Source organism: Strix aluco, chromosome 2 (genome assembly GCF_031877795.1).
Source record: "Strix aluco isolate bStrAlu1 chromosome 2, bStrAlu1.hap1, whole genome shotgun sequence".
NCBI lineage: Eukaryota > Metazoa > Chordata > Aves > Strigiformes > Strigidae > Strix > Strix aluco.
The window spans coordinates 11643121-11670518 of NC_133932.1; the positions used below are offsets into that span (position 1 = coordinate 11643121).

The window sequence follows — 27398 nt, forward strand, 5'->3', positions numbered from 1 at the left end:
ATAAACTTGGACCCATCAATTCTCTAACTCCATTTAGTCTTCAGTGACTAAATATTTTCCAAGCAGTGTTTTTCAAATTGTGATCTAGGGACCACTAGGATTTCTGCAAAAGATCAAACCACAGTTGGGAAAATTATGGCAAGATTGAAATAAAGAACAAAAATCTACACATAGAGATGTCAGCTCATGTAAACGTATATATTGGAGAAAAGAAAAGTAATAAAGAAATGTCCAAAGTTTAGTTTAGTCAATTAGGCGAGCATCCTACTAATAATGTTAAAGAGCAAATTTTTTAAACTAAAATATACACAATTCTACAGTTTTGTGGTAGGTGTTTTTACAGGTGCCCAACCATGACAGGCTCCTTTCCTCTGCCAAATTCAATTCTGAAACAATAGCAGTGGCTGCAACAGTACAAGAACAACAAACAACCACTTTTGGAGATGAAGAGAAGTAACTAGTTGACTAAAAACTGAAAGGGAGAGAAAGGAAAAGTCAGACTGAGTTCACAATTTGATAGAGTTTACAGATCTAACTAATTTTAAGCCCGTGATGTAGCTCTCTTCATAGAAAAGCATTTAAAGTCTCCCTTTTTGTATGTCAGGTGAAAGATTTTAAAAATAAAAATAAAATGGTGAAAAAAGAGTACCTGCTGTAATAAGATGCACTTCTATGCAAACCACAGGGGAGGGGAAAAGAATGCTTAAAAGTTCAAGAAGGTATGTAGGGCAAAGTTAATAAAGGGAAATAGGAAAGCTACATAATGATTATCCTATGTCTACCTCTTAGCTAGACTTATTCATGAGAAGCTTGAGTCTATATTCCACCTTTATATCTCTGTGCCTATGATGCCAAAAACTCTGCTACCCAATATATGCAGCAATCTAACATGTGTCACACCTCTAACATCTATAAGATTGCTATCCTACAAACTTTGGAGACTAGGCTTCCCAAATCCTCCCAAACTGCATAAGACAATAAAAGTCCTTGTGCAGATTAAATGGACTTGACTTACAGTAATTACTGTGCAGAGTGTATTTTTCCACCATAGGAAATGGCTATTCCACATGGAGCTTTGGCAGATGCAGCTGCTTCTGCATTTTTCAAAGCATGCAAAAGGAGAAGACTGAAGACTGCAGAACTGAAAATAGGTGAAGAGATATTTTCACCATAATAGGAGGACTGGAGCAGCTCAGTACAGTCCTGGGACTTCAGGTCAATTGCTGGGGAGATGACTGGTGGTTAGATGACAATCATGCGGGACTTTCTCAATGTATAGAGCCTCTCTGTCTCTGCAGAGTGTGCTTTGATAGCAGTATTATCAGACACAGCAAATAAAACTAGGTTTAAGAGAAGGGAATGAAAAAAGAAAGGAAAAAAAAAAAAAGTGCTGGGCTTGTTTGAGGAATCTTTCTTCTAATCAGCTTGGAAGAAGGGTTGAGACAAATGAGAAATGCTTACCCATGAACCCTGACATCAACAGCAATTTAGTACAAAAATCTGTTACTTTTGAAATAGAGTACAAAAGACTCCGGCATTTTTCTGCCACTTTCTGCATTTTTCTGCATTGCAACTTTCACTGTAGTTCTCATCTCTTGACCCTTGCTGTTAAAAGCTAAGCTCTCTACATTGGTAGATTTTTTAACTTCTATGTTATGGCACATTTTGGGTGCTAACAGCAATACAAAACAATACTAGATAATGGTAATAACAGCATGAGCAGGTAGGTATCAATTATTGTGTATAAGTGCACCAAAAGCTTATTCAGTAGAGGGTTGAAGACTTCTACACATGTTATAAAAACAGTTTGGTATATGCATATATCCTACAAATTTCATGTTTACTTCACAGTTTTGGTTGGTTGCTTGGGTTTTTTGGTTTTGGTGTTTTGGGGGGCCTTGGATTTTTTTTTTCTTTTTTTTTGACATTTCTTATTATTTATATTCCTCAAGAGACCTCATGGCTGGAAATACACTTTGCCTTGGGACACAATCTAACCCAAAGTCCAAAAGAGACCACTCAAAATGTTTTTAAGAAGGAGAAAATTATATTTGAAATCACCAAACTACTTAACCAGGCAAAGGATCAGTACCTAAAGGGAAGTTTCACAAAGCTGTGGAATGGCTTTTTGTTTCTTATCATTCTTATTAGTATTTTTTTTCTATTAAAAATCTACACCAGCAAGCTGGTGGGACACATCCTCTAATGGCTACCTGAACTTGCCCAGAGCTATCCGGCACATCTCTGCCTGCAGTCTTAGTATTTTTCTTTACTACCTTCCAATTACTGCCAACACAAACATGTATGAGAACAGTTTTCAAAAATATTCAGACTCTTTTTTGAAGGCTTGTATAGAAATTAGTGCTGCAAAGTTTCCTGGACACTAGTGGTATGTGCTATGAACTTAACTGACCTTAAACAAACCATCAGAATGAAAGAGGAAATGTACACCTAATTACAAAAAATATTTCAAGATAGAGCAGGGATACAAAAATAAGAACTACGTATTTTGGCAGAGAAACCAACAGAAATAGCAGAAAATGTCAAAATGATACTATACCAGATGACTGGAAGATGAAAAAAAATAAATCAATTTTAAGGAGTTAGAAAACTCCAAAACTAGTAAAAAAAAAAAAACCCAAACCTCTAAAATTCCTCTGGAAATGGGAAAATAGAATTAGAAGCAAAAAAATAACAACATCTGCATTTAATATTCTAGGCTAGGAAAGGTCCATGAAAAAAACTGAAGGTCAGTAAAACTGATTTTAACAAAGGAGAAGATGCAGATGAGCACCATCATTACTACACAGGAAACAAATGAAGAGAACAAAAACCACGGTAAGCCCATTTCTATCTCAGGCCCCACAAGGCTGACAATTGTGGATAATGACCTTGCCTTGACTCACATATGGGAGATCTTGTTTGACTATTATTGTAGGAGAAGTTGCTGCAATACTTTCTTTTTAAGGGCAGTTTTTAATGTAAAGCTAACAGACATAGAGCACAGAGTCCTGGGTATGCTAAAGAAACTAGGAGTTCCAGTGCGAGCAGCCTTCTAAGGAAAGTCAAAAACAAGGGGCCTGTATGATAAGTTAGATGGAATATTACAGGTCTCACTCATCAAACGACTGCTTGGAAGCTAGACTGTAATTGCTTTGACCAAAACAATCAGTCTTGTAGCTTGACTTTGACTATTTTCCAAGTGGAATAAATGGTACATTTCTCAAAAAAAAAAAAAAAAAAAAAAAGGTGATGATTTTCTCAGTATAAAAATTGCAGAATTTCTATGTGGAGGATGAAGAATTAAGCTGACAGATTAGTTCATACTAGCACATCCCTTTCTCTCATTTTTTTTTGCTAAGAAATGAATGACATTGGCATTAACATACAAAACCACCTCGGCCTTCATTAAAGAAAATGGGCAAAATGGAGATTTACAAGATCAGAAGTTACCCTTAAGATACAATCATACAGTAATTTAGGTTGGAAAGGACCTACAAAGGTCATCTGGTCCAGGCCCCTTTTCACGACAGGGATGACTTAAAAGTTATGTTAGGTTGCTCAGGGTCAATCAACAAGCACAGTAGTTACAGACACTCACTGCTTGAACAACAGAGCAAAAACTGAGCTCAGACTTGGTTCAGACTAACTAGAAGAAAGAAGGATGAATGGAATTTGGCTATTTCACTCATTTAACAAGTGAAGGACTAATTGAAGGATAAAGATGGCAAAAACTGCAGAAAGTTTGGTATGTGTTTAAGTGTGATACTGAAAAACAGGGCTTAATGAAATGTGACCTGGATCTACTCTAAAATTCTTGGAAATAATAACAAAAGCTAACTGCAATACAAAGTTGTAATTCACAGCTGTGTATATGTGATTATTAGATCATAGAAGCACATCTATAAACAGAAATGTTTAAGCAGAATACATTCGTAAAACAAGAGAACATTTTCCTCTTCAGGCGCCAGTTATATCCAATTAACTATCTGTATAAAAAAGATATATATAGTTATCTAGCTCACATAGCATAACCACACTACATGCTTTGAGAAATTTCAGGTAAAAATTACAATCAAAAGCAAAATATCCAATGAAATTAAACAGATTGCTAGATTGGACCCAGACAGCAGCTTAGTGCCAGGAACAGCAGTAGCTTCAAGAACTCTGACCAACCAAATAACAGATACCAAGATCTGAACTTTCCAGGTTAGTTAAACAATAAGAAGTTTTCTAAGATGTGATAGTGAAATACTGCAAGCTCCATATTTGGCAATTCTCCAGGTGCAGAAGAGGCCAATGTACTCATCCTATAAGGAAAAATCCTTCAAATGAATGTGATGTTGTCAACTATCAGGCATGCCTTACTGTGAGGGAATGGCATGGATACAATGTACCTTTTCTTGGAAAAAAACACAGGGGTCTCAGTGCTCCAACAAAATCACATTGTACAGGAGCCTTTAGAACACTTTTATTTTCTAAAAATCAAGCAGTTGTGTTGGCATGCAGCTGACTGTGCCCCACATTTATTTAAAGGATGTATGTCCTCATAATTAGACAGATTTTCAAATCACTATTTTACTTTCATCTTGGTCTTGATGTCTTGCAATCAAGTCACACATAAAGCTGGCATATATCTTGTAAGACAAACAAGAGATAGGACAAACTGCCATAATAGATACTTTATTTGTTTAAAAGAAACCCTCACAAGTTGTTATATGCCTATGAATGTCCATTTTAATTTCCATATTATCATGGTATGAGTCTGGTAAAATCAAATACCTGAGAATTGTACTGAAAGTCAGAACTCCTTTTTCAGACAGTTCTTTTTTTTTTTTTTCTGGATCTAGTCACTTTTCAGACAGCTAAATGGACACACAGAATACTACACGATAATCCTCTGATTCAGAGAAATTTGTATCCCATTTAACTTCTATGTCTGTACTTACTGACAGTTGCAGTCACACATGCAATTTTTCATGAGAGACTCTAAGAGTCTCTCATTGCTGCCTCCCTAACACTGTCCAAATTTCTTAAATACCCAAAGTCTGGCCATTAACTCCTAATCTTTAAAAGCTGCCTTGTCAAAAGGCCAGCTCAAAAGAAGACAGGTGTCTGGCTTACTGCAGAGCTTCCCAGAGGTGTAGCAGTATGACCTATTTGAAAGAAGAATGTAAAAGAGAAAAGCAAACAAACAGCATGATCAGTTTTTCCCTGCTGCTTGTTCTGCCCCTTCACACTGAAGAGTTGTTAGTCTTGCTTCCCTCCCACTGGATACAAGTGATTAGATTAGCTCGTTAGCTTCTGGGCCAGGCACTAACATATCCCACCAGATTTACTTCAACAGGATAACAGACCTTGGGCAACATGTCTGCAGACCATCTTTGGCATGTACTGCTCCTCAAGAGCATACATCTGGAGAACTACAAGCTTGAATTGTCTTGCTGCTATAGGATCTTTCTGGTTTAAATTTACCCATGGAGACTGAGATACCACATTCACAAACATTTTTATTCCTTTTGGAAAGTCTTTGCTTAGGTCTGTCCGGGTTAGATCCGTCCCCAACTGTCTTCAGCTCTGATGCACTGAACCTTTAGAGAAGCATAGGGGATTCACACAGCCTCACTGAAGGCTTCAGGAAAGCTGGAAAAAATAGACTCTCAAATTCAGCTTGTCAGCTTCTCCAAAACATGTCAAGGCCAAGAGGTTCTTCCCCTGTTAATCCACCTTCTGCTACTAAGCAGCTCTCTTTCCATAGACTTGCTGGTAGTTTTGTAAATGTTGATCATTATCAAGAGGGATTTCTGTTTTCTCTTCCATCTTTCTTTTCCAGCTCCACCTCTTCTACAGCTCTTTCCTTTAAGGCTAGTTATGGAAAAGTCTGCTTCCCAGTCTTAATGTATTACTTGAATTTGCAGACATTTCAGGGACTCTGTTAATTAATTTATTGAGCTGTGTTTCATTTCCTCCTATTTTCAGTCAGTTTGGTCCACAGATCTGTTTTCTTCATCTAGTGAGCAATCAGCTCCTGACAGACATGAGACTTTTATTATGTACATATGCCATTCCTTACAACACTGATACTGTCTACATGATGCCAACTGTCTAAATCACTTACTTTCCTTGAATTTAGTGTGCCAACAAGCCTGGATTCAAATGGTAACAGTAACAATTTCTTGTGCTTCTGCCAAAGCTCTCAAGGTGTTCTCAAAATTAGGAAACACACATTTTGAAATGAGACTTTAATCAGTCAGAGCCACTCTGAGACATCCTTTAGTTCCTGTGAGACTCGAGGGACATGCACCACTGGAATTTATATCAAAGGTTTTCAATTTCAGGTTATGGCCTTGTGAATCCAGACAGACTTTCACTGTCTTTCCCTTTTGAGGTGTGTGTGGGGGGGGGTAATAGTCATGACCCCATCAGGGAAAAGTTACCCCTTAACGTCTTAAGTCAGCCTCCACCAGTCAGTACTGATCTCATATCTAGCTTCTTGTAACAAACCCCATGCTCCAAAATACAGCTTTTCTCCATGGTCCTTGGTCTGCTCTTGCTTACCAAAAACCTGAAAGTCCTCTCATAGGATTGACACAGTTGTTACTAATTAAAGTTAAAAAACCATCTTACCTGCTTCTGCATAGCTCCTGCCTTCCTTATGACCTTTCCAATGGTTCTAGCTGGGCCTGCCTGCCTCCTATCTTGCTTCCTTTATGAACAAAGAGCAGTCTAAAAATGCTTTTCTCTTTTGGCCATCTGGACATTGCTCTCAGTGTCAAGGACTTTGCTTTCATGTCTCTTCTACACTTAACCAAATCCATCCCATTTCTGTCACCATATATGACACAAAGAGTGTGTAATGGAAGAGAATCTCGGTAACATTATTAATGTTAGAATAAGAGAATCTCATTAACAACACACACTTCTTTTCAAGGATGCAACTGTATTATTTCAAAGCAAAACTGAAATGAAAACACAAACAGCATAGTCTGACAGGTTTAGCAGCACCTACTGCCTTAGTTGCTACTCCAGAAATACCTTGTTTTGCTGTCTCTTCTAAGCCTTCTCAACTGAAGAGGAAGAGATTGAGGAAACTGATGCTTGGTCTCCAGTTGTATTGCTAACATATCCTAATTGACTCTTAACAAGACAGAACAACATAGCTGCAGTTCACCCTTTCACAAGTCACATGCCTTTAAGAAGTAACAGAGATATTCTTGATGCAATACGCAGCGATTCTAGCCCATTTTACGAGTTCTGGTCTCTCAAAGCAGCTCTTTTTGGGTATCACAATTTCCCCTAGCCTTTCTTTTCAAATTCTCTTCCCTTCCCCTCCACTTTCTGCAACAGTTCCTCATTCCTCCTCCTAGGAGCTGCTGGTCACAAGTATATGTGCTAGGAACCAACACCCCAGATTAAACTAAACATTGCCTAAAAATAAAAGTTCAAGATGGGTTCTGTGCGGAATTTCATGGTGTGTTACCAATTTAAGGATAATAATAGAAAAGGGCAGTTTATCCAAAACAGAAAAATCCAGTTACCAAAGCCAAATGGATGGTTTTATGGGAAAAAAACAACATGTCATTCATTAACTTTCTGATGCAATCAATAGGCAACAGAAACAAAGGTCAAGTGGTTTTCTTCCCTGCTCTGAATTTTACCACAAAAAAGAATAATTTTTGATGAGATTTTTTAAAAAAAAAAGGATGATAATGCTTGTTTGGACTAGTTGCATGAGATGAATGCCATCAACTGGAATTCACTGACCCATTTTTAACTTTTCAGCTCTTTTGAGAGACTAAAAGAAAACTAGATATACAGGACAAACGTTATCTTTCCTCTCCATGGTGTAATGGAATAGTCAACCTTCGTACAGCGGCCCAACTTGCATTCCAGTATTTGAATGAACATGCATCTAAATAAAAAAGCAGCCTGTGTCAGTTGTGTCAAGCATCCTTAAACCCCCGAGAGAGACAACTGTACATATAAATCTTGATCTCACATATCAGGTTAATATTTCTTGTGTTCACCTTTTTTCTTTACCTGCTAAATTCAAGAGATTTTTTGATAAAAAGCAGTACATATGCTTATATTTGACTGTTAATCTTTCTGATAGAACAGGTCACTTCTGCAGTTTGTCCAGACCATTAATACTCTTGGAAATTTCCTAAAGATTCCTCAGACGCGTCTTATCTGTTAACTTAAAAAAAGCCAAAACCAAAGCATAGCTTCTTCCTATCAGAACAGGAGTAAAACCAATCTGGTCTTATATACATGTGTATTTTCATATGAAATGGCACACAGCTGACAGTCTAAATTAGTTGGATTACCTTAGAAAACTATTTTATTTAAATTACCTTGTGTCAGGTTTTAGGTTTTCCACAGTAGAATGGGTTTGATTCGTAGTGATAATTGATTTCTCCTTTTCACCATCACTTGCTCCATTTTCAGTTGACACAACCTCATACTCTGGAAAATTACAGTAAAGAGAAATTTGCTTAAATGACAGCTCTTACTTAAGGTTCTTCGTTGCTCTCTCTTTTCTCATCTGATACACATTCCTACTATCTAATAGGCTGTAAGGGCATCTTGTGCGAACCACTCTGGATGTTAGTATGCTAAAATGGTTAGGAAAGAGAGGTCCAATTCCAGACTGCTGAGTGCCTAGCCCCTCATCCTTCCTCATAATTCAGTTATGGGATAGAGGATACTCAACATCTCACCTCTGCCCAAAGGTACACTAGTGACAAAATTCCAGACACAAATAAGTATAAGCATTCTGCAGTTTGAATGAAAAAGTATCAAAGATTAAAGTACAGTTTCTAAATGTTTAAACCTTGATTAACTTAAAATAAGACCTACATTTTTAAGATTTCCAAAGGAAACTGCTCAATTAACTTGGATTGTGCACTCAGGGAATCTGTCAGTTTAAAATCAAATAATTTTGCATAAATTTTTCTGTATTTATATGATTTATAGTGTCTCACTACTCTCTTTTCATCTCATTGGGATGTGTCATCAAGCACAAGCCATGCTCTGAACAGGGAATTAACAACAGATGTTTGGGAAGAATATATCCCTTCAGTCATAGCCCTGTCCAAGATACAGTCTCTCTCTAGCAGGCAATCCCTGTCCCAATTCATAACCACCTCTTCTAATAAACACACTAAGTACATCGCTAATTTTCCTCTCTTCACAAAGAAATTCACAACCTCCTCAGCCTCTTCTTAAAACCTGTCTATAATACGAAGTTTAACTTTACTAATTATAAGCTAGTAAAGGAGAATGCTTTCAAAGAATATTTGCAATGAGCATTTAGATCTACAGCACAATGAATAAAGCAGGTATAATACCGTGAAGACAAAGACAGAGACCACCTATCAACAACTACAAAACCTCTAGAAAACTACTTACTTTCCTGGGTTTTTTTAAATGATATTATTCATTTTCAAGTTCTTAACTAAATGTTATCAAACTGTAGGGCTTTTTTTTATTGCTAAATTTTTTAGTTGTCAATACAAGGAAGACTCATTGTTGTCAACACAGAAAGATAAAACATCTGCAATGGGATTTCAGTGTTAAAAAGGAAAAAAGCTCTCTTAACTGTTGCTGGACCTCAGATCCTCACTCCTAGTAAACATAGGAGATGTGGATGTAAATGAGCATACACACACAAATTGACCCAATTTTGACCTCAGTTGTGCAACTGTGGCTTCCTTTGCACTCTTCTATGCAAAAAGCAGCCATCAAAACCACTGGGGTAAATTATGTAAAACAGTGCAATTAAGTGGAAGTGCAGAGCAGCCCTAAAAAATTATGTTCCAAAATTCCAAGCTTCTAAACCACAGCAATTCATATACATGTATGCACATGTGAATTTCAGATTTACTGCAATAGTTTCAAAAGGGACCTCTACACAGAATCTTTTTATCTTTACTTTGTAATAGACTCAGTTATTTAGAACATACACAGAGCAACATAAAAGTTTAAAATAGGTTTTAATAGTATGTCAGAAAGTCAGCATGAAGGAAGGAATTACTGCCGATACTGAAGATTTCAAAATTTCCATGTTCAGGAGTCCTCCTCCACAACAGTCACCCATGAACAGCAAAAGACCAACCACTGTCTTTTAAAAACAATCTCATGGACCTGCAGGAATGGGTGTCTCAGATGAGAGGAGGGGCAAAAAAAAGAAAAAAAAAAAAAAGGAAGTAGAGGGCTTTTACTTTAGATCATTTAATCAAATGGGACCCCAATGCAACAACCAAAGACATTAGAATTGATGAGTATGTATTTGTGTAGAACATAACTGTGTTTCCTCTCTATGCATTTGGTTTTTATCTTTTAAAGATAATAAAAGACCTTTTCCTATATAACCACCAAGGGCTGAGTGAACCATGGAGAAAAAAAAACCACACAAAAGCCCTTATTTGCCCTAACTAAGCCTCATTAGAGAAATTATGTTTATTAGGAAGCACGGGAGAGAAGATGGATATCCACTGCCTTCAGTACATCCAAATAGAGAATCTGTAGGTAACTTTACTGGAATTCAATCTTTCTGCCTTCTGCCAGCACCAAGTCAATATGTGATTTGAACTTTTTAATTCATTCAAGTTGGAAAAAAAAAATAGCACGTGCGAATGGGCATGCAAACGTGTGCACTCACACACACACTATGGAGTGCATCCAGCAGCTGCTTGTTACTCAGTGCATGAGTCTCAGTGCACAAGACAACAAACTGTCCTATGTTTCTGTGGCAACACAACAGGAGTAGCAGAGAACCAGCAAAATGGTCTTGGTTCTTGACATTTGCAGCCTTTAGGAAAACAAGGAAGTAAACTTGATCAACGTTTTGATTATTTGTCAGACCTTTCCATTACTAAAGTACGATTTTGGTTTTAGGAACACCCAATACAATGAAACTCCTTGTGCATAGCTACAAGTCAAGCAAAGAAACTGTTCAAAAAAATGGCTCAACAAATTCTGTTTTCTATTTCCACAGTTCTATCTGAAACAGTGCATTAAAAAAAAGATGTGATGCCTAAATCAGATGATTGAAAAAACATGTATAAACCTCAAAAATAAAAAGAGATGACAGAAAACTTGATTTAAGTCATACTGGTGCCAATATGAAATAATCACTGATTTAAGAAAATGGAATTCAATGCCTTCTCTTGAATTCAAAAAGCGTTCTTGGATAAGTCATTAACTGAAAAATGTTTTGAAGTTAAGATGAAGACAGGCTCCGTGAGAGTATTTGTAAGTCACAGAGTACAAACATTTTGTATTACACATTTAGGTTAAAAAGAATGAAGATGGTATTTATGGGAAAGCTGTTACATCTAGATAGGAAGATAGTTAGATTGAAAACTAGAGTTTCTCTCAGTGAAGCAAAATGAGTATTAGTTACATATTCTGCAGAAGGTTTTAATCTTCTTTTCTAGAATGGGGAAGGGTATGCCAGATGTCTCAGTTATCACAAAATAGTCTTATAGAAGAGAAGAAACTTCATGGAAAGTTAACTTTTACAAATGCTGATTACAACCAAACAGAGACAGGTTTCCACCTAAAGTCTCAGAAGAAACAGTGTTCCTTGCTCTAGATTTCACAACACATATTGAAAAAGAAAGGAAGTAGTATCAGAAGGCAGTTAGGTCTTGCTCTCATCATTAGACAATGTGTGCCCACAGTTTTACCAGCTATAGTAGAAATGTTTTTCTCTTTTTGCATTACAAATAATTGAGCTGCAGTGGGTTCGTTAACATACTCAAGAAAACCAGCAGGTCTACTTCCAAGAAAACAGGCAGACTAAATGACGTTATCTGACTGGTCTGTGGAGGATGCCTCCAAATGACAACAGCAACAAAAAGGCTTTTCCCTGAACAAAAAGACGCATTGCAGAACTGCCTGGAATGGGGCATGTTCACAGAGAGCCTATCCTCAGCCTAGTTCTAAGGTTAGCAATAAGCTCATACTTCCTTTTCTTCCAGGATGAAGCCCATCTTGGAAGGCAAGCCATGTAATCATTCTTCTCTCTGGTTGGTACATTTTATTCATTTACAGTCTTTTTTTATTCCCTTTTTGATCCAGCAGAAGGGCTAACTTTCTTCCCCTTTCCCAGAAGAAAAAAGTGCAGGCCAATTTTTGTTTTGAGTGTACCTTTGGTTTTGCATTTATTGTTTTTCAAAACAGTGGGGAGAGCAAGAAAGAATAGAGGGTAAACCTAGTAATTATTTCTAGAAAAACAAGGAAGGACTAATTTGGGGAAGAGAGTGGCCTTTCTTGTGACAGTCACCTAATTATACCCCTGCACTGAAATCTCTCATGACACGCATATACCACAACATCTGAAAACATCCCACTTACATGCTAAAGTGAATGGCTAATGATCAAGTTTTAGTCCTCACAGTTCCTAGTCTTATCTGTTCTACTCACCTGTAATGCAACACAGCCAAATCCATTTGGCCATGGCTGTCATAAGCCAGTGATTTTGCAAATCAAAGTTTTATGTTCATGGTAAAAACAAAAGCCATTTTCCCAACAGTACAGAAGAACCATAGTTTTCAGTTCTTAGTTAATTTAAACATTCAATTTTGGTAAGCTTGTGCTGATATACAGAAAACGACAGAAAAATTATGAATGGTCGTCTTGCACGCTTACCTGCCTATGTAGTGATTCCTGCATAACTCACAAGAATTTATTCTCAATACAAAAACCTTCTTTTGGAAATGAAAAAAATGGATTATTTTCACATAGAAAATTTGGTGACGCAATGGTGGGTACAGCAAGTATTATACTGGCAAAGTTCCACTGACTTACTAGATGGATGTAACGTTTCATTGTGTCTGGCCCACTGATCAACAACATCCTGAAGTCAAGAAAGATGTCTACGTTATATGTGTGCATCTATATAATAAAGACTACTGTCACATTGCTGAAACTTCTTGACTAGATCCTACCAGATCATGTACACAGAGAAGCCAGAAATTAAGAGAAGATGCAGAGTCATGCTTTTTGAGTATCATTTTGTGTCACTGACACCAATGATATAGTTGTGAAAATCTTGTTCTAATCCAGTAGCATTTCCTTATCCACACTGGAGTTGACAGTAGCACAAAATAAAAGCACTGGGGTATAAGACTCCCTTGGGATTAAAATGTTTTTTAAATGGCATAAAACCAGTGTGACAGTAAAATTAAGCTGGAAATACTGTATTCTGATACAATGAAGGAAAGAAATCAAACCAACCAGTAACAGTGTCATTGTCTGGTTTCTCCCAGTCCAATATGACGAAAGTTGGACAGCCCTCAACAGTCACCACTGTGAGGTTTGTTGGAGGATTTTGTGGAGGACGAGTAGGTTCTTCCTTGCTGCCCCCTTCTTCTTGAGGAAAATGTTCAAGAGAGGTTGTGATAGAGCAAGGCACATCATCATCTTTCTTCATGTACTTGACATGGGGGGCTAAAAGCAATAGGAAAGAGCTTGTTATTCAATACAGAGTGTTTTTACAAAATGTCAATGCCATTTCGCCTAATGCACAACTTTCATCTCAGAACACCAAGTAAAAATCTGCACAAGTCTAAGAATAAAAGCCATATATTCAATATTAAGCTGCTTGTTCAGCTTTTTATTGTTGTTAGACCTGCAATCTGCACTGCCTTTACCCCCTTTCCCACTTGCACCACTGATGAACTATCATTCTGAAGCTATTAGTGGGTGATACACACTGTTTGAAAGAATTAACTTCTGACGTAAAATAGAACAATTGACTTTAGTCCTTCTATTGTAAATGGCACTACAATTCCATTTACAGCTTTTGAGCACTATGCTAATATAAAGACATAATGCCTACCACCACTTTGTTTCATCAGAAAGAGTAACAAGTTTAGTCCAGAGTCATTCTATCATTAAACTTTCAGTTTCTAAAGTGACTGTCAAGATCTTAACCATTTTCAGTAGTACAGGACCAAACCTTGAAACAAACATTCTGAGGCAAACATCTTGTACTCAGTCCAAATTAGGAAGATTAGTAAAGACAAACGCATTATTTCTAAAATTAAAACTATTGAATGTAAACAATAAGCTCTTGCAAGAAAGGGTCTTCAGAAATGTACTGTACCAGACCAAGAAAAAAAACCTGAGAAATATTTTTAGTACAAAAACACTTCTTCCTGTCATCTCACCTTGCTAAACTCTCTAGATTACTGCAACAGCAATAACTTGATTACTTTATCGTCTAGTCTAGTATGTATTACCATATTACTAGACTATCTGAATGTGCACAGCCTGGAATGAGAGGTGAGGCATATATGACAGGTAGATATCCCTTAAGGCAAGGTGCACTGGTATTGGGGCAATACCTCTCCAGGTACTGTTTGCAAGCCCACAGGAAGATTTTCACTTGCTCTGGTGGAATGTGAACAGTGTGCAGTTGTACTACTGCTGGCGTACAGAACGAGTCACAACGTTTGTGGGCAAGACTATAAACTAGGAAGCAGGCAAGAAAGTAGAAGTAAAATTTAGTCAAGAATACGCTGATGGTCTGCGCTACATCCCTTTCATCTGACAATAAAGTGAAACAGAATCAAATGAAGTTTTGGCCTTCAAATAAACACAGAAGATCATTTTGATGCAAGATAGGTCAGTCTTCATATATTCCCCCAAATAAAAATACCATAGCTATTAAAATCCTACCTTGGTACCTTGGTTTGCCTGAAGAATCTGTTTCTGATGTAGGACTTGAGCTGAAGACAGTTGCATCAACTGTGGGAAACACAGTTATAATTTAATTTGCAATAAATACAAAGTTTCAGTGTTGGAACGGCAGCATTTCACAGTCCATTTGGTATTTTAAATCATGGTAAAGCTCTTCCATGGTAAAACTTTGCTGCCAGATCTGTCTTTTAGAGACTCTATTTCGGCTGTGATGCTAAGTAAACCCCATACTTACCTCCTAGTATAGCCCTAATCAAAATGACAGACTTCATGACTGCTGCTGGATTCAGTTCATGCAATACATGCAAAATGCTCTTTAGACCTTTTGAAAAGGATGTTTTTGCACTGTACTGGCTGTTTAGCTTGGAGCTTGTTTCACATTCATAGAATATATAGCACTATTATGTTGGCACAAGAACTTCTCTAAAAATAGCAACAAGGAAATCACAAATTCTGTCTCCAGATTGTACAACTTGCACAAAATTTGAAGGGAATTGAAGGCAAATACACTGGTGAACAGAAATGTGCTAAAGCAGTCAGGATTCATGACACCAGTGTTGCTTTACATCGTCATTATACTGAATAGAATCTTCTCTTAGATGCAAATACTACAATGGACCTCAATGGACAAAACACAATATATTCACAACAAGCATTTTTTAATAAATCTAGCATCCAGCTTGCTTAACTGAGTGCTAAGGGTCACAGTGAGTTCACGATCATTATAAGGAGACAAGAATTTCAGTATTACTATAAATCCAGGAAAATTAGGAATGGCATAATTTATGACAATATACCTAGAGCTTCATATTTAGGCTCAAAAAATCTAAACACACCTTCTTCCAAACCTATTCCTGTATGTCAATTTAAGGAGATTTAGGTCTGAACTTGTAGTTAATTCCCAATTTTATAAAGGGCAAATTACCAACAAACCACTATGTTTACCCTATTACATTTTTTTCCATTTAAACGGTGGCAGTTTGATCAGATAGCTAGGAGGATATCACAACCATGTTGAGCACTATCAGTCACTGTCAAATAATAATTTGAATTTATGTCCTGTGCAAAAATAAATGTTCAGAAAAAAGAAGTGCCTTAGCTACTCCCTTCACAGATTTAAAGTAGCCACTGAATAGTATTGAAAGCCTGCTAAGCATGTATTGAATTTTAGGAAAATGGAAGGGCTCTCATGTTCTCATTTACCAAGGCGTGTATCTGCAGACACCAGGTGAACTCAGTCAAGTTAGAAAAGTTGCAAAGTGGCATAAAGGAAATCAGAATCACCCCAGACTGAGTACATGTGTCAATACAGTTTAGGGAAAAGAAGCAAAAGAAAAAAAGGAAATCTTTATGTTCATGAAAAAATAAAAAAAAAAGAAACTGGAACTGTCTGTAATATGCTTACCATAATACTCTGGAGTTGCAAAAGCTGTTGGCGTTTTATATGATGTTCCTGTCCTCACAGGTGTTGTTGGTCCAGCAGATTTAGCTATAGTGACAGAAGGAGGAACTTGTGGCAATGAGGCATTCAGTATTTAAAAGTGCAAAACAGCTTTCTGATTTTCTAACAAAACTCAGATTTATTTTCATGAAACAAGGACTTTCATTTAAACTACGTTAATCCCTCAAAATTTATACAACACCTTCCAGTTGGATTTAGGAAAGTTCTGAGTTGTCCTTATTGCCAATATAACGTACCCCTGAAACCCAGTAACAAAATTGTTTGTTACTTGGAGATTGTCTTGGAGGACTTCAGTCAGCTAGAATATGACCTGGTTTAACACACAGAACCATCCTACACAGACTGGTAGAAGGACGCAAAATGACCAGCATTGACATTTCTGTTTCTCAAATAAAAGAGCACATTTCTTCATGAGTTGTAAGACAGAATAGCTGAAGTCAGCAACTGAAACTTGGATTCTGCCCTCAGATACAGGTAATGTCCGTTCATTTCTACTCTAAATACAGCATATATATTAGCAAGGCTGGAGCTGGGACATGTGTAATGATAAACAGCGAGTAACTATGGTCTGCAATAAAAGTTTAACCACAGAACAGTTCTAGGGCTACCACTAAATGACATGAAGATGCACTACAAATGAAGGTAAAAAAACCACAAACAAGTCCAACATATTCAACATTTATAACACTACATGACCCAAGGGAAGAAACTTTCTTTCTGAACTGATCTATTCTGTAGTAGGCACTGTAAGTTTGGACAGAAACTGATTGTGATGGTTTAGCCCCTGCCGGGGTCTGAGACCACGCAGCCGCTGCCCCTCCCCCACAAAGGGAGTGAAATACAAAGCCCCGAGAATGAGATAAGGAAAGGTTTAATACAACAGTGCAACAGCAACACAACAAACAACAACAATAACAGTAATAGTGATAACAATGAACAGAGCAAAATATCTACCAACACAGCAGTGAGAGGACCGGATGTATAAAACCACGCGCCCCGCACCAGGATGTGACGGCATGGTATCTGAATAACCCGGCTAGAGCCCCCCCCCACTGCTGGGGAAACTTAACCCTATCCTGGCTAAACCAGGACACTGATTGATAGAAGCAACACTATCTCCCATAATTAAACTGCCATTAAAAAAATTATTTTAGATTATGTGACATTGCTTTTACTCCTCAGCTGTTATCACCTAATAAAGAAAACAGGTTTCTAAGAGGCAAACAATCCATCGTAAAGGATGTCTTGATTGTTTTCAAAATAGCTGTAAAAGACAAGAAGGACATTCACGAAACATGCAGATACTCCCAGATAACCCTGCATGACTCTGAAATCTCAGCCCCAAAAGTCAAGAACTACACAATGCAGTTACCTTCTCTGCATACCTGACACAGAAGAGCATGGTGACCAAAGGCAGAACTCTGGTGAACCAAGTTTAAAACAACAAAAAACCCTACCTTCCATTAATTTCCTTAATAAACTGGAAATTTTTTAAGAGTCTCATAATAAAGATTTTCTCCCTACTTTCCACTAATTTCCTTAATAAAGTGGAAATGTATTAAGATTCTCACTACAGTTCAGTTTTCACAAAGGTTCTGGAACTCTCTTATTTCCTTTTTTTCCATGCAGGAGACTTTCAATGTCTGCATAGAAACCTTCCCATAATACTCATCCACTGGATGAGTAAGAAAGATACAAGTAAGGAATTAATCACAGTGTTAATGAGAAAGAGAAATAGGACAGAGTTATGAAAGGGAAAATCCAAGAAGAACGTTGAGGCAAGTTTTTCCTGTTGGTACTGTGGAACAGTCTCTCCAGGGAACCAGAAGAAACTCAATTATGATGTTTAAAACTAAGCTGGATAAAACACTGGGAAACACAGAAAAAGGAAAATCTACTACTGACCCCACAAGGAAGAATCAGATCATCTAACCAATTTATTCCATCTTGAATGCCTAGGAAGGTATGGTAACTGCTGACTACTACATAACCTGGCCTCTGCTCTATGGAAAAAGGGTGAAATTTCAAAACACTAATTAGACACTTAATGGAGAAAATTAGCAGAGAGTCCATTACAAGCAAACAAATATATATCAGGTCAACATTTTTTTATGCTACAGCTTAAGACTGACAATGTCTGATGTTCTGTTGTAGCTATCACTAAGGAAACACCACCGATCAACAGCAAGTACAGACACAACATTTTAATCTTGGCTCTGCTGTTGAGTAAATATATAGCTTGTTTCAGCCAGCTTGGAGATTCTTGCTTCTAATCTGCTGCACAAAATACTGAAGAATTATTTAGGTTTTTAGTGCCTTAATAGCACACAAAGACCCAAATGAAACAAACCAAAAAAAAAAAAAAAAGCCAAATGGAAATACAGCAGAGCCAAGAACTTTATATCTCTAGTGAACTACAGACAGTAATATGAAGAGGAAAGCATTTCTCATGATGCTAAGTATAATGAGATGATAGTTTCTGACTACCTGGAGGAACATTACCCTAAGGATTCTTATATAGTATCCACAGACAAAACATACATAAGGATACTGAATATCAGCTTCAGGATTACATTCAAAAAAAAAATAGGAAACGTGAAAGTTCCTGAGTGCTCTTACACTGATACTGAGAAGCAGGAACACTGTAGCACAGGAATGAAGCTAAACTCTTTGCACATGAAATAACGGAGCTCGCTCTACCTCCCAGTGCAGTGAGTTTTCTGGGTGCCTATTAGCTTCTTATTTGCAGTGGTTAATGGATGTGCCATATATATGGGACAGAATTTATTTACAAATAACCAGTTGGAGTACGCATTGAAGCTTAATATTCAATATCTCCCATCTGACACGCACTTAACTGTAAATGCTACTAGTAGACATGAAATGTTCTTAAGGTTGATCTTAAAGGATGACTTGCATTATGCTATTTTGCTTTCAGCTTCCTTACTAGGGATGATTTTGACATAACTAGGTTAGGAAAAAAAAAAAAAAGGAAACCAGAATTTATGTATGAAGACAAAAGACACGAGGCCTGTAAGTTACAGAAGACTAGTTCCTATAGATAGCCCAGATTAAAGCAAAAGAATCTGTACTGTAAAATTCTTCTATACCCTGCTAGTCAGTTCAGTATTATCTGACACAAAATATTTATGCTGAAAAGGCTGAGATACCTGGACTCCCTGGTTTACCAGTCACAGTGTTTGGAGGCAGAGGTCGTCTTCGCATTTGTGTAGGCTTGACAGGAGGTACAGGAGGATGCTGAGGGCCAGGTGATGTAGTTACTGAATGACATTAAAAGACAGTGTTATTAATTATTTAACATCAAATTCCATGAAATCAGAAACCCATTGCAAGTTATATTCTGACTTCTCAAACAATGTTTCATGTCTGATTTAGTATCAAAAGCAGAGAGGTGAGGTTAGGAGCTGAAATGAGTTGTACTTTCAGTCTTAAATTCTTTGGGAAGTGTGTGCCATGAAGTTTTAAACCAAGTTTACACCGAAAAAATGTAGCTCCTTTGGGATTTTGTACATTTGTTTCAGTGATTCATTTTCTGTGTTGTTACTCATTTCTGTCAATGGTAAGTTTTTGGCAGCCAACAGGATACTTCTTCCCACAATAAATACCACCTCAGTGTACTTGGAAACATCTTCAGTATCCTACTCAAAATTTCTGATCTTTTGTACTAACTGATAAAAGTGGTCACCCTCAGCTTAAAGCAAAAAATGTAGCAAAAAGGCAATTATCATTAGGGACACACTATCCTATGCTGTTCAAAAGTGAAAAATTTAAAAAGTCACTTTCACTTCATGCACTGACATGGCTAGAGATGGTTATTGTGTTAGAAACTCCTGAAGCACCCAACTAGGTTGTTTCAAAGAGCAGTTCCAGCCAATATCTATTAAATTTATCTGGTAATTTTGACAGTGAGGTGTGAAAGGAAAACCTAAGCCTCTTAATTCATGCTTACAAAACATTTTACTATATTTTCCAGGCAATTATAAAGGATTTTTTTATACAAAGGAAAGGCAAAAGAAGAGTTTTCTTCCATTATTCACCCTTGCACTTCTTTCCTTAAGAAAAAAACAGGAGATATGTGTAACACATTTATGTAACAAAAGACTTTTTGTACCTAACAGGGGAGAATCCTCAAGAGTAATATCATTCTTATTACGCTGCCAATGTCAACAAATATGTAAGCTGCCTGATATTGAGTTACTGGCTACACAGAGCACCTTGGGCCCTACATATCAAACCTTAGGTTACCCTAATAGAGTGACTGTGGGCAAGAAGGGAGCAGATCCAAAGATTCTTTTGTGAGAGCCTTTTTAGAAATACAATATACAAGCAGGAACATCTCCATCTTTCTCTGTTCCTTTTTCCTTTTGGACTTGTGCAGTCACTTATAAAACATATTTTTTTTAAATCCCTCAGATCAAGACAGGAAATAATGCTCTATCTAATTCAGGAAGAGGTAATGATTTGAAAATAACAGTTATAGGTTTCATATTCATTCTTAATCCCTAAATGGAGATAAAAAAATGTGCATAAAGACCTGAAAAAGGATAATAAATCTCTGTATATATAAGTCACCATACCCTAGATACTACTACATGGTAATATCCATAACTAATTTTCCCCCTGTCCATATTTAGGGAATGGGATTCTCTGAGATATTTGTAGGGTAAAAACGTCCAAGTATTGACTTGTCAATGGTTTCTGTTATATCTTCTGAACAACACAACTGCAACAGTTACATGCAAGCAAAAACATCACATTCAGTAGACTGTGTCACAGTCGAATCTACTATACTGCATTCTGGAAAACCAAAAATGCTTACTCTTCCCTTCTACAACTTCCACAATAATTTGGGTGATGGTCTATGATGCTCTGAAATCTAATTAACAATGTGTGGAGACTGATCTTATAAATTAGGACACACAATGGAATTTAGGAATTTTGTGATAACATAGATTCTTGCGAGGACAGTGGCATGGTGAACTATCAGGACTTTTTTAACTTCAGACGTTCTTTGGTGGACCGGGAATGTATTTCCTTGACTCTGTCACTCTTCATGAAAAAGGAGGGCATGCAGTCTCTTAGGACAGACTTTTAACACATCAAGCTTAATTCTTGTGTGCTGTAACCTATCTTTTTCATTTCTCATAAGTAGCATAAATGTAAATTTTTCAGTTAACACACACTAAGATTTCAGAAAAAGTAAATGTATTTAGAAGCAAAGTCAAATACTGGCTAGCTTATAGAAATATCTGATTAATCAGTCTCACCTCTTTGCCTGGCAAGATCACGGAGCAGAACCTATGTCAAAGCATATAGATGACAGGGAGGTGATTAGAGACAGCCAATATGGCTTCACAAGGGCAAATCATGCCTGACTAATCTGGTGGTGGCTTTTTACGGTGAAGTGACTCTGTTGGTGGATAAAGGAAGAGCAACTGATGTCACTTATCTTGATTTCTGCAAGGCCTCTGACACTGTACCCCACAACATCCTTGTCAATAAATTGGAGAAATATGAGTTTGATGGATGAACTATTCAATGGAAAAGGAATTGGCTAGACAGCCCCATATAAAGACTTGCTGTCAATGACTCCACATCCAAATGTAGATCAGTAATAAGTGGTGTTCCTCAGGGGTCTGTACTGGGACCAGTGCTGTTTAACATCTTTATTGATGACAGACAGTGGGATCGAGTGCACCCTCAGCAGTTTGCTGATGACACCAAGCTGTGTGGTGCGGTCAACATGCTGGAGGGAAGGGATGTGCCATCCAGAGGGACCTGGACAGGCTGGAGAGGTGGGACCGTGCAAACCTCATGGAGGTCAACAAGGCCAAGTGCAAGGTCCTGCACATGGGTTGGGGCAATCACCGGTCTCAGTACAGGCTAGGTGACAGATGAATTTAGAACAACCCTGCAGAGAAGAACGTGGGGATGTTGGTAGGTGAAAAATTAGATATAAGTCAGAAGTGTGTGCTTGAAGCCCAGAAAGCCAACTGGGCTGCATCAAAAGAAGTGTGGCCAGCAGGTCGAGGGAGGGGATTCTCCCTCGGAGTAGACTCTGCTCTTGTGAGACCTCACCTGGAGTACTGCATCCAGTTCTAGGGACTTCAGTACAAGAAAGACATGGACCTGCTTGAGAGGGTCCAGAGGAGGCCACAAAAATGATCAGAGGGCTGGAACATCTCTCCTATGAAGAAAGTCTAGAGAGTTTGGGTTGTGTAGGCTGGAGAAGAGAAGGCTCCAGTGAGACCTCATTGCAACATTCAGTACTTAAAGGGGGCTTATATGGAGAGAAACTTTTTATCAGGGCCTGTAGTGATAGGACAAGAGGTAACAGTTTTAAACTAAAAGAGGGTAGATTTAGATTAAATATAAGGAAGAAATCCTTTACGGTGAGGGTGGTGAGGCACTGGAACAGGCTGCTCAGAGAAGCTGTGGCTGCCCCCTCCCTGGAAGTGTTCAAGGCCAGGTTGGACGGGGCTTTGAGCAACCTGGTCTAGTGGAAGGTGTTCCTGCCCGTGGCAAGGAGGGGTTGGAACTATTTAAAGGTTCCTTCCAAACCAAACCATTCTATGTTTCTTTAACTTTGAATTTTGATATACATATTAGTACCTCATGAAAAGAGCTGAGATCACAGAAGTATACAATAAAATTATGAAACAGTAGTAGCTAACTTCACAACCATACCAAACTGTCTTTTATGACTACAGTTCAAGGTATTGGCTTACTTCAAGATCTAAGATCTTAACTTTAAGCATCTAATGTCATGAGTAAAAGCAGATGTAGATGTTCCTTCAAATCTATGTGCATAAAAAAACCTTCTAGTCTCTGCAAATCACAAGCTGGATTTACTTAAGTACACACCACTGCCCGACATACAGTATCAAAAAATGCAGAGTGCCATCCTTGTTTTCAGTTTACAGTCTGCATCCAGCTACTACTAATAGTATATCACACTGGACTTAATCTTTGCAAAGTACAATCTTCAGATTGAATAAACTTTAAAATGATAAAACATCAGAACTCATCTGTCAAGATAGGCTCTTGTCTTTGCGCAGGCAAATTATGTGCAAAGGAAATTCAACAGGGCTTACAAGCAAACAGCAATTTGTAAGTTAGAGGCATATCTTTGTATCTGTGTTTTTAAAGGAAAACCTAACTAAAAAGAGCAGCTGCAGCTAAATAGTAAATCCAAGGGTAAAACCAAAAAAGATTTTATTTTCCGTCCGTTCTTATGCCAGTAAAAAAGCACAGCTAAAACAAGCTCTATTCTTGGTTATGCTTATGAAACAAAGAATTTCTCTGCATGTAAGGGTGTTAACATGTTTGTATGTATGTTTATGCATATAATTGTGGCATACAAACACACTCTATACTATAGTTTTTCAGTCAAAACAGAAAATTTCTAAGAAGCTGATTAGAAAACGAGAAGTCTGTTTTTGAAGGCCTGTTTAGGGAAGCTGTTTTTCAGTAAAAATATTTTAATTGTTTTGAAAATATGATTGCAAGACTTGAAAGAAAAGTAAAACTGACAAGCCTGTTACAGTACATGTAAAAAAACCCTGTAACCTTATTTACTCCACTTTGTTATTCTGCTTTAAGCCTAAAGTTCTGATTTTCCCAACAATCCTAATATTCAACAAAACCTTCTCATAAATAGGAGGACAATTTGGTTATGCATTCACCTTCTTCTCCCTTGCTGTGTAGAAACTATTAGTATGAAAAAAATGCTTACAGTATTGTTTGATCATAAGGATACAACACTGGTAGTGGTAATTTTTAACATATAGCATATGTTAGTGACTAGGTAGTGACCATGAAATAGTCTTATTTTTATCTTAGTTGCATCCTGAAGCCAAGAGAAGGTGTATTGATGAGAATGACTAAGAATTATTTTCTCTTCTTAGTGGAGGTGCTTTTCGTGTAGGAAAGGCGGTGTTTTGATTTTTCATAACTGTTAAAATTTGCTATGTTGTCTTCTTTTATTAACCTTACCAGAAATTGGCTTTTCCCAGGTATCACTATATTCCAAAGGTTTTTCCACATCCACACCAATTTGCCTGGCAATATCCTCAGGTGTATATACATCATCTGTGAAACAAAGGAAATTAAATAAGAATTTGCAGTGAAGTACCAAGTCATGGAATACTTGTATATTGCATATGTTCAAACTCTAGCTAACACTAAGTGCAAAACTGACATATATGGTCCACCTATGTTTTTACCGATAACTCAGTGATACCTGTTGCCTTCCTATTCAAGTAAGTAGAAAGTGATCTGCATCTAGAGAGTCTGCAATTTAATTTTAAACATTCATTGAAAACAGTATATTTGGAAAGAGAGAATAAATAAGATTAAGAGATAACAGAAACCAAGATTATATGTGGAAAGATGAGTACAGAAAACATTTTAGTTTTTCAGTATAAATTCAGAATAAAATGCCCATTCTTTCTTGCAGAGGGCAAAGTTCTCCATCTCCCCAAAATAACGGTTATCCTCCATATTGAATGGCTAGAGCAATTCTGAACCAAACATAGACCATATTTGGAGTACTGGAGGCAAAGTGTACATAAAATTCAGTTTGTATATAAAAGAAAATCCTACTTAAGAGTTATATAAACACATTTAAAATAAAACCTGAACTAAATGGCATTAAAAAGATCAACACAACTGCTCCTGGTACAGAACAACGCTTTCACATGTTGATATTTATAGGACAGCCAGATTGTTAAATTAATATGCTTTCCCTATACAAAATAAGTGTATTTACTTTATAAAAACTCTCTATATGGTAGAGTGAGAAGATGCATTGTAATTTCATCATGTTTGTGGGGAAAAAAAAAAAGTCACTCTCATGACATAAGAAAAAAACCCTGAGAGTTAATGTATTTAAAAAAAAAAATCTCAAAATTAAATTAATTATCAAATTCTAACCCTATTCCAACATGATCTAAACACTTCAACCAAATATTTCATAGGTTTATTATCTGGTGTGCAATTTGTTTTGGGATTAAACTAGTATTTTAACAGCATGAAGCAGATAATTTTTCAATTATTTTACTATTTGGCTATTCTTGCTAGGCATACCTTCAGAATCCACACCATAGTGTGGACATGTTAAACTATTTACTTAGGATTAAAATAATGAGACTTGTAGTAAGCTGGGAACAGGACATAGGTCACCTTGTCCCTGTGACTAAAATTCCTAAACACATCATGTGGTTTTATATAACTGCAATTTGTCTTCAGGTAACTAAAGTGGTTAACTAGATCTTCATATGTAATGCTAATCAGTGTTTCATGTCAATGGTGTTCAAGGAAGAAGAGGCATGAGAAGACCAACACCAGCTTTAAAAAGAAAAATAATCTTTTAGACCACAGGTCACAGTCAGAGTATATTTAGTTTCCTAGCTTCATCTTACAATAAACACATCAACAAAATGTAGTAGCACATGGACTAAATTACACTAAATCACCCAAGTATCCATTACAAGTCTAATTTAGTTTTGCATCTTACAGTATCTACAGAAAAACCTGCCTTTATCCTGCTCCTTACAATCTAATTTAGAAAAACGATCTTTTATGATCGTATACATTCTAGATGGAAGAAGTGATTTTTTTTTTTCAGAAACTGGCACTGTTGTTCTGCTATTAATAAAGTAGTAGTAAGCCAAAGTTTCACTGAAAAAGCTGATCAAACCACAACACTTCCTTGTTAACAAAATCTCCCTCTTGAATGTTTCAATTCACTTTAAAGTTACATAAAAGTTGGTGTTTTCACACAAGGGACCTACATTATCAAACAGCATGCTGTATTTATCATAGCATTTGTCTTATGCTAGCTAATGAAACTTGCTTTTATTATAACCATTTCGACTTACCACATTCATCCAAACTTTTAACAGATTGAGAATAGATGTATTACTTGCATGTGTGTTTGTGCCTTCCTCTGTCTTTCTTCCTGGAAATATTCACAGGGTCTGGAACACCTTAAAACTAACCACTGCATCTTTAATAGCAGGAATACCATTAGAAGAGTGAATCATTTTAAGGGAAGAACTGGAAATAGTGCCCTTGATAAAACAAACTGAAATACCTTAATACTTGAGTTTCTTTAGAACCTGGCTATACACCCATGGTTTCAAAAATAAAACAAAAATAGAACACAAAGTTAACGGCCATTATAATGAAAACCAAATATCTTTCCTTCACAAAGGAAATGGAAATGTTGCTCAAAATTGGCTTGCTGAAGGTTGTCTGGAAGCTTAATAGATCAGAAGCAGTTTTTAAATGGTTAGGATTAAATAAAAAAAAAACCTGAATAAGTAACATACACTAAGACAAATACAAAAAGCCATCTCAATAAAATGATATTCTAGAGAAAACAGCTAAAACATGGTAGAAAACTAAAAGGAATGTTAGTCATGAGGCAGCAATCCCTGCCTCTTTCCCACAGTCAACTGTACCAGCTGGCACTACAGCTAGCCAGGAGACTGAAAAGCCTGCCAGGAAACCAGCCACAATCCTGTGTGCTGCTGCTGGAAAAAACAAATTCCACTGCTTATCATCTGGGCCCTGCATCTGCCAAGCACACTCTGCATGGGGTGAAACATCTTGCACTGATGCTAATGAGCACAATCAGGAAGACGAACTGGAGTACATTCAACAGCAGGGCCAGCCCAGCAAGGACTTAAAAGATCCATACTGGTCTTCAAACAACAAAGTATCCATGGCGTTTCAGTAAATGCGCTCTTCTTCAGAGAAAGAAAAAATGATGTAATGTCTGTAATTTCAGGTAAGCCTGAAAACCTGTTGCAGTCCAGTTAAGGATTCTGATTAGCTTAGATCAGAAGTTAAGGATTCTGATAAGCTAACCACAAAAAATAACATACCATTTTCTTAATGGAAGAAACAAACTTCCCCACACCCAAAAATCATCTGGATATCTTAAAATGTTATAATTTCTCTAAGATATCACCTACTGAAAAATAAATTTTTCTGTCTTTGCTCAGCTGGTAAGATCTAGGGTTCCAGGTTAGCAGAGTTGTATCTTCTAAATCTCTTCTGCAGACTTGGGAATTCTGTTTGCAATATGTAATTGGGAGAGATACAGAAGATTTCTTTAACTGATTACCTGAACTCTCTTGCTGTGTGAAATGACTTTTGTGAGCACAGACACTCCATTTGTCACAACACTGTGATA

The 27398-nt window shown here is 37.1% G+C and overlaps 1 protein-coding gene across 1 annotated transcript in view; it reads right to left on the bottom strand.

Annotated features, from left to right (window-relative positions):
- ABI3BP (ABI family member 3 binding protein) overlaps window positions 1-27398 on the bottom strand; it is a 167142-nt gene that overhangs the window by 19140 nt on the left and 120604 nt on the right. The window contains 6 exon segments of the mRNA XM_074816699.1: window positions 8355-8466; window positions 13246-13458; window positions 14692-14760; window positions 16118-16201; window positions 19345-19455; window positions 24191-24286. Coding sequence (XP_074672800.1) covers window positions 8355-8466; window positions 13246-13458; window positions 14692-14760; window positions 16118-16201; window positions 19345-19455; window positions 24191-24286 — 685 coding nt within the window.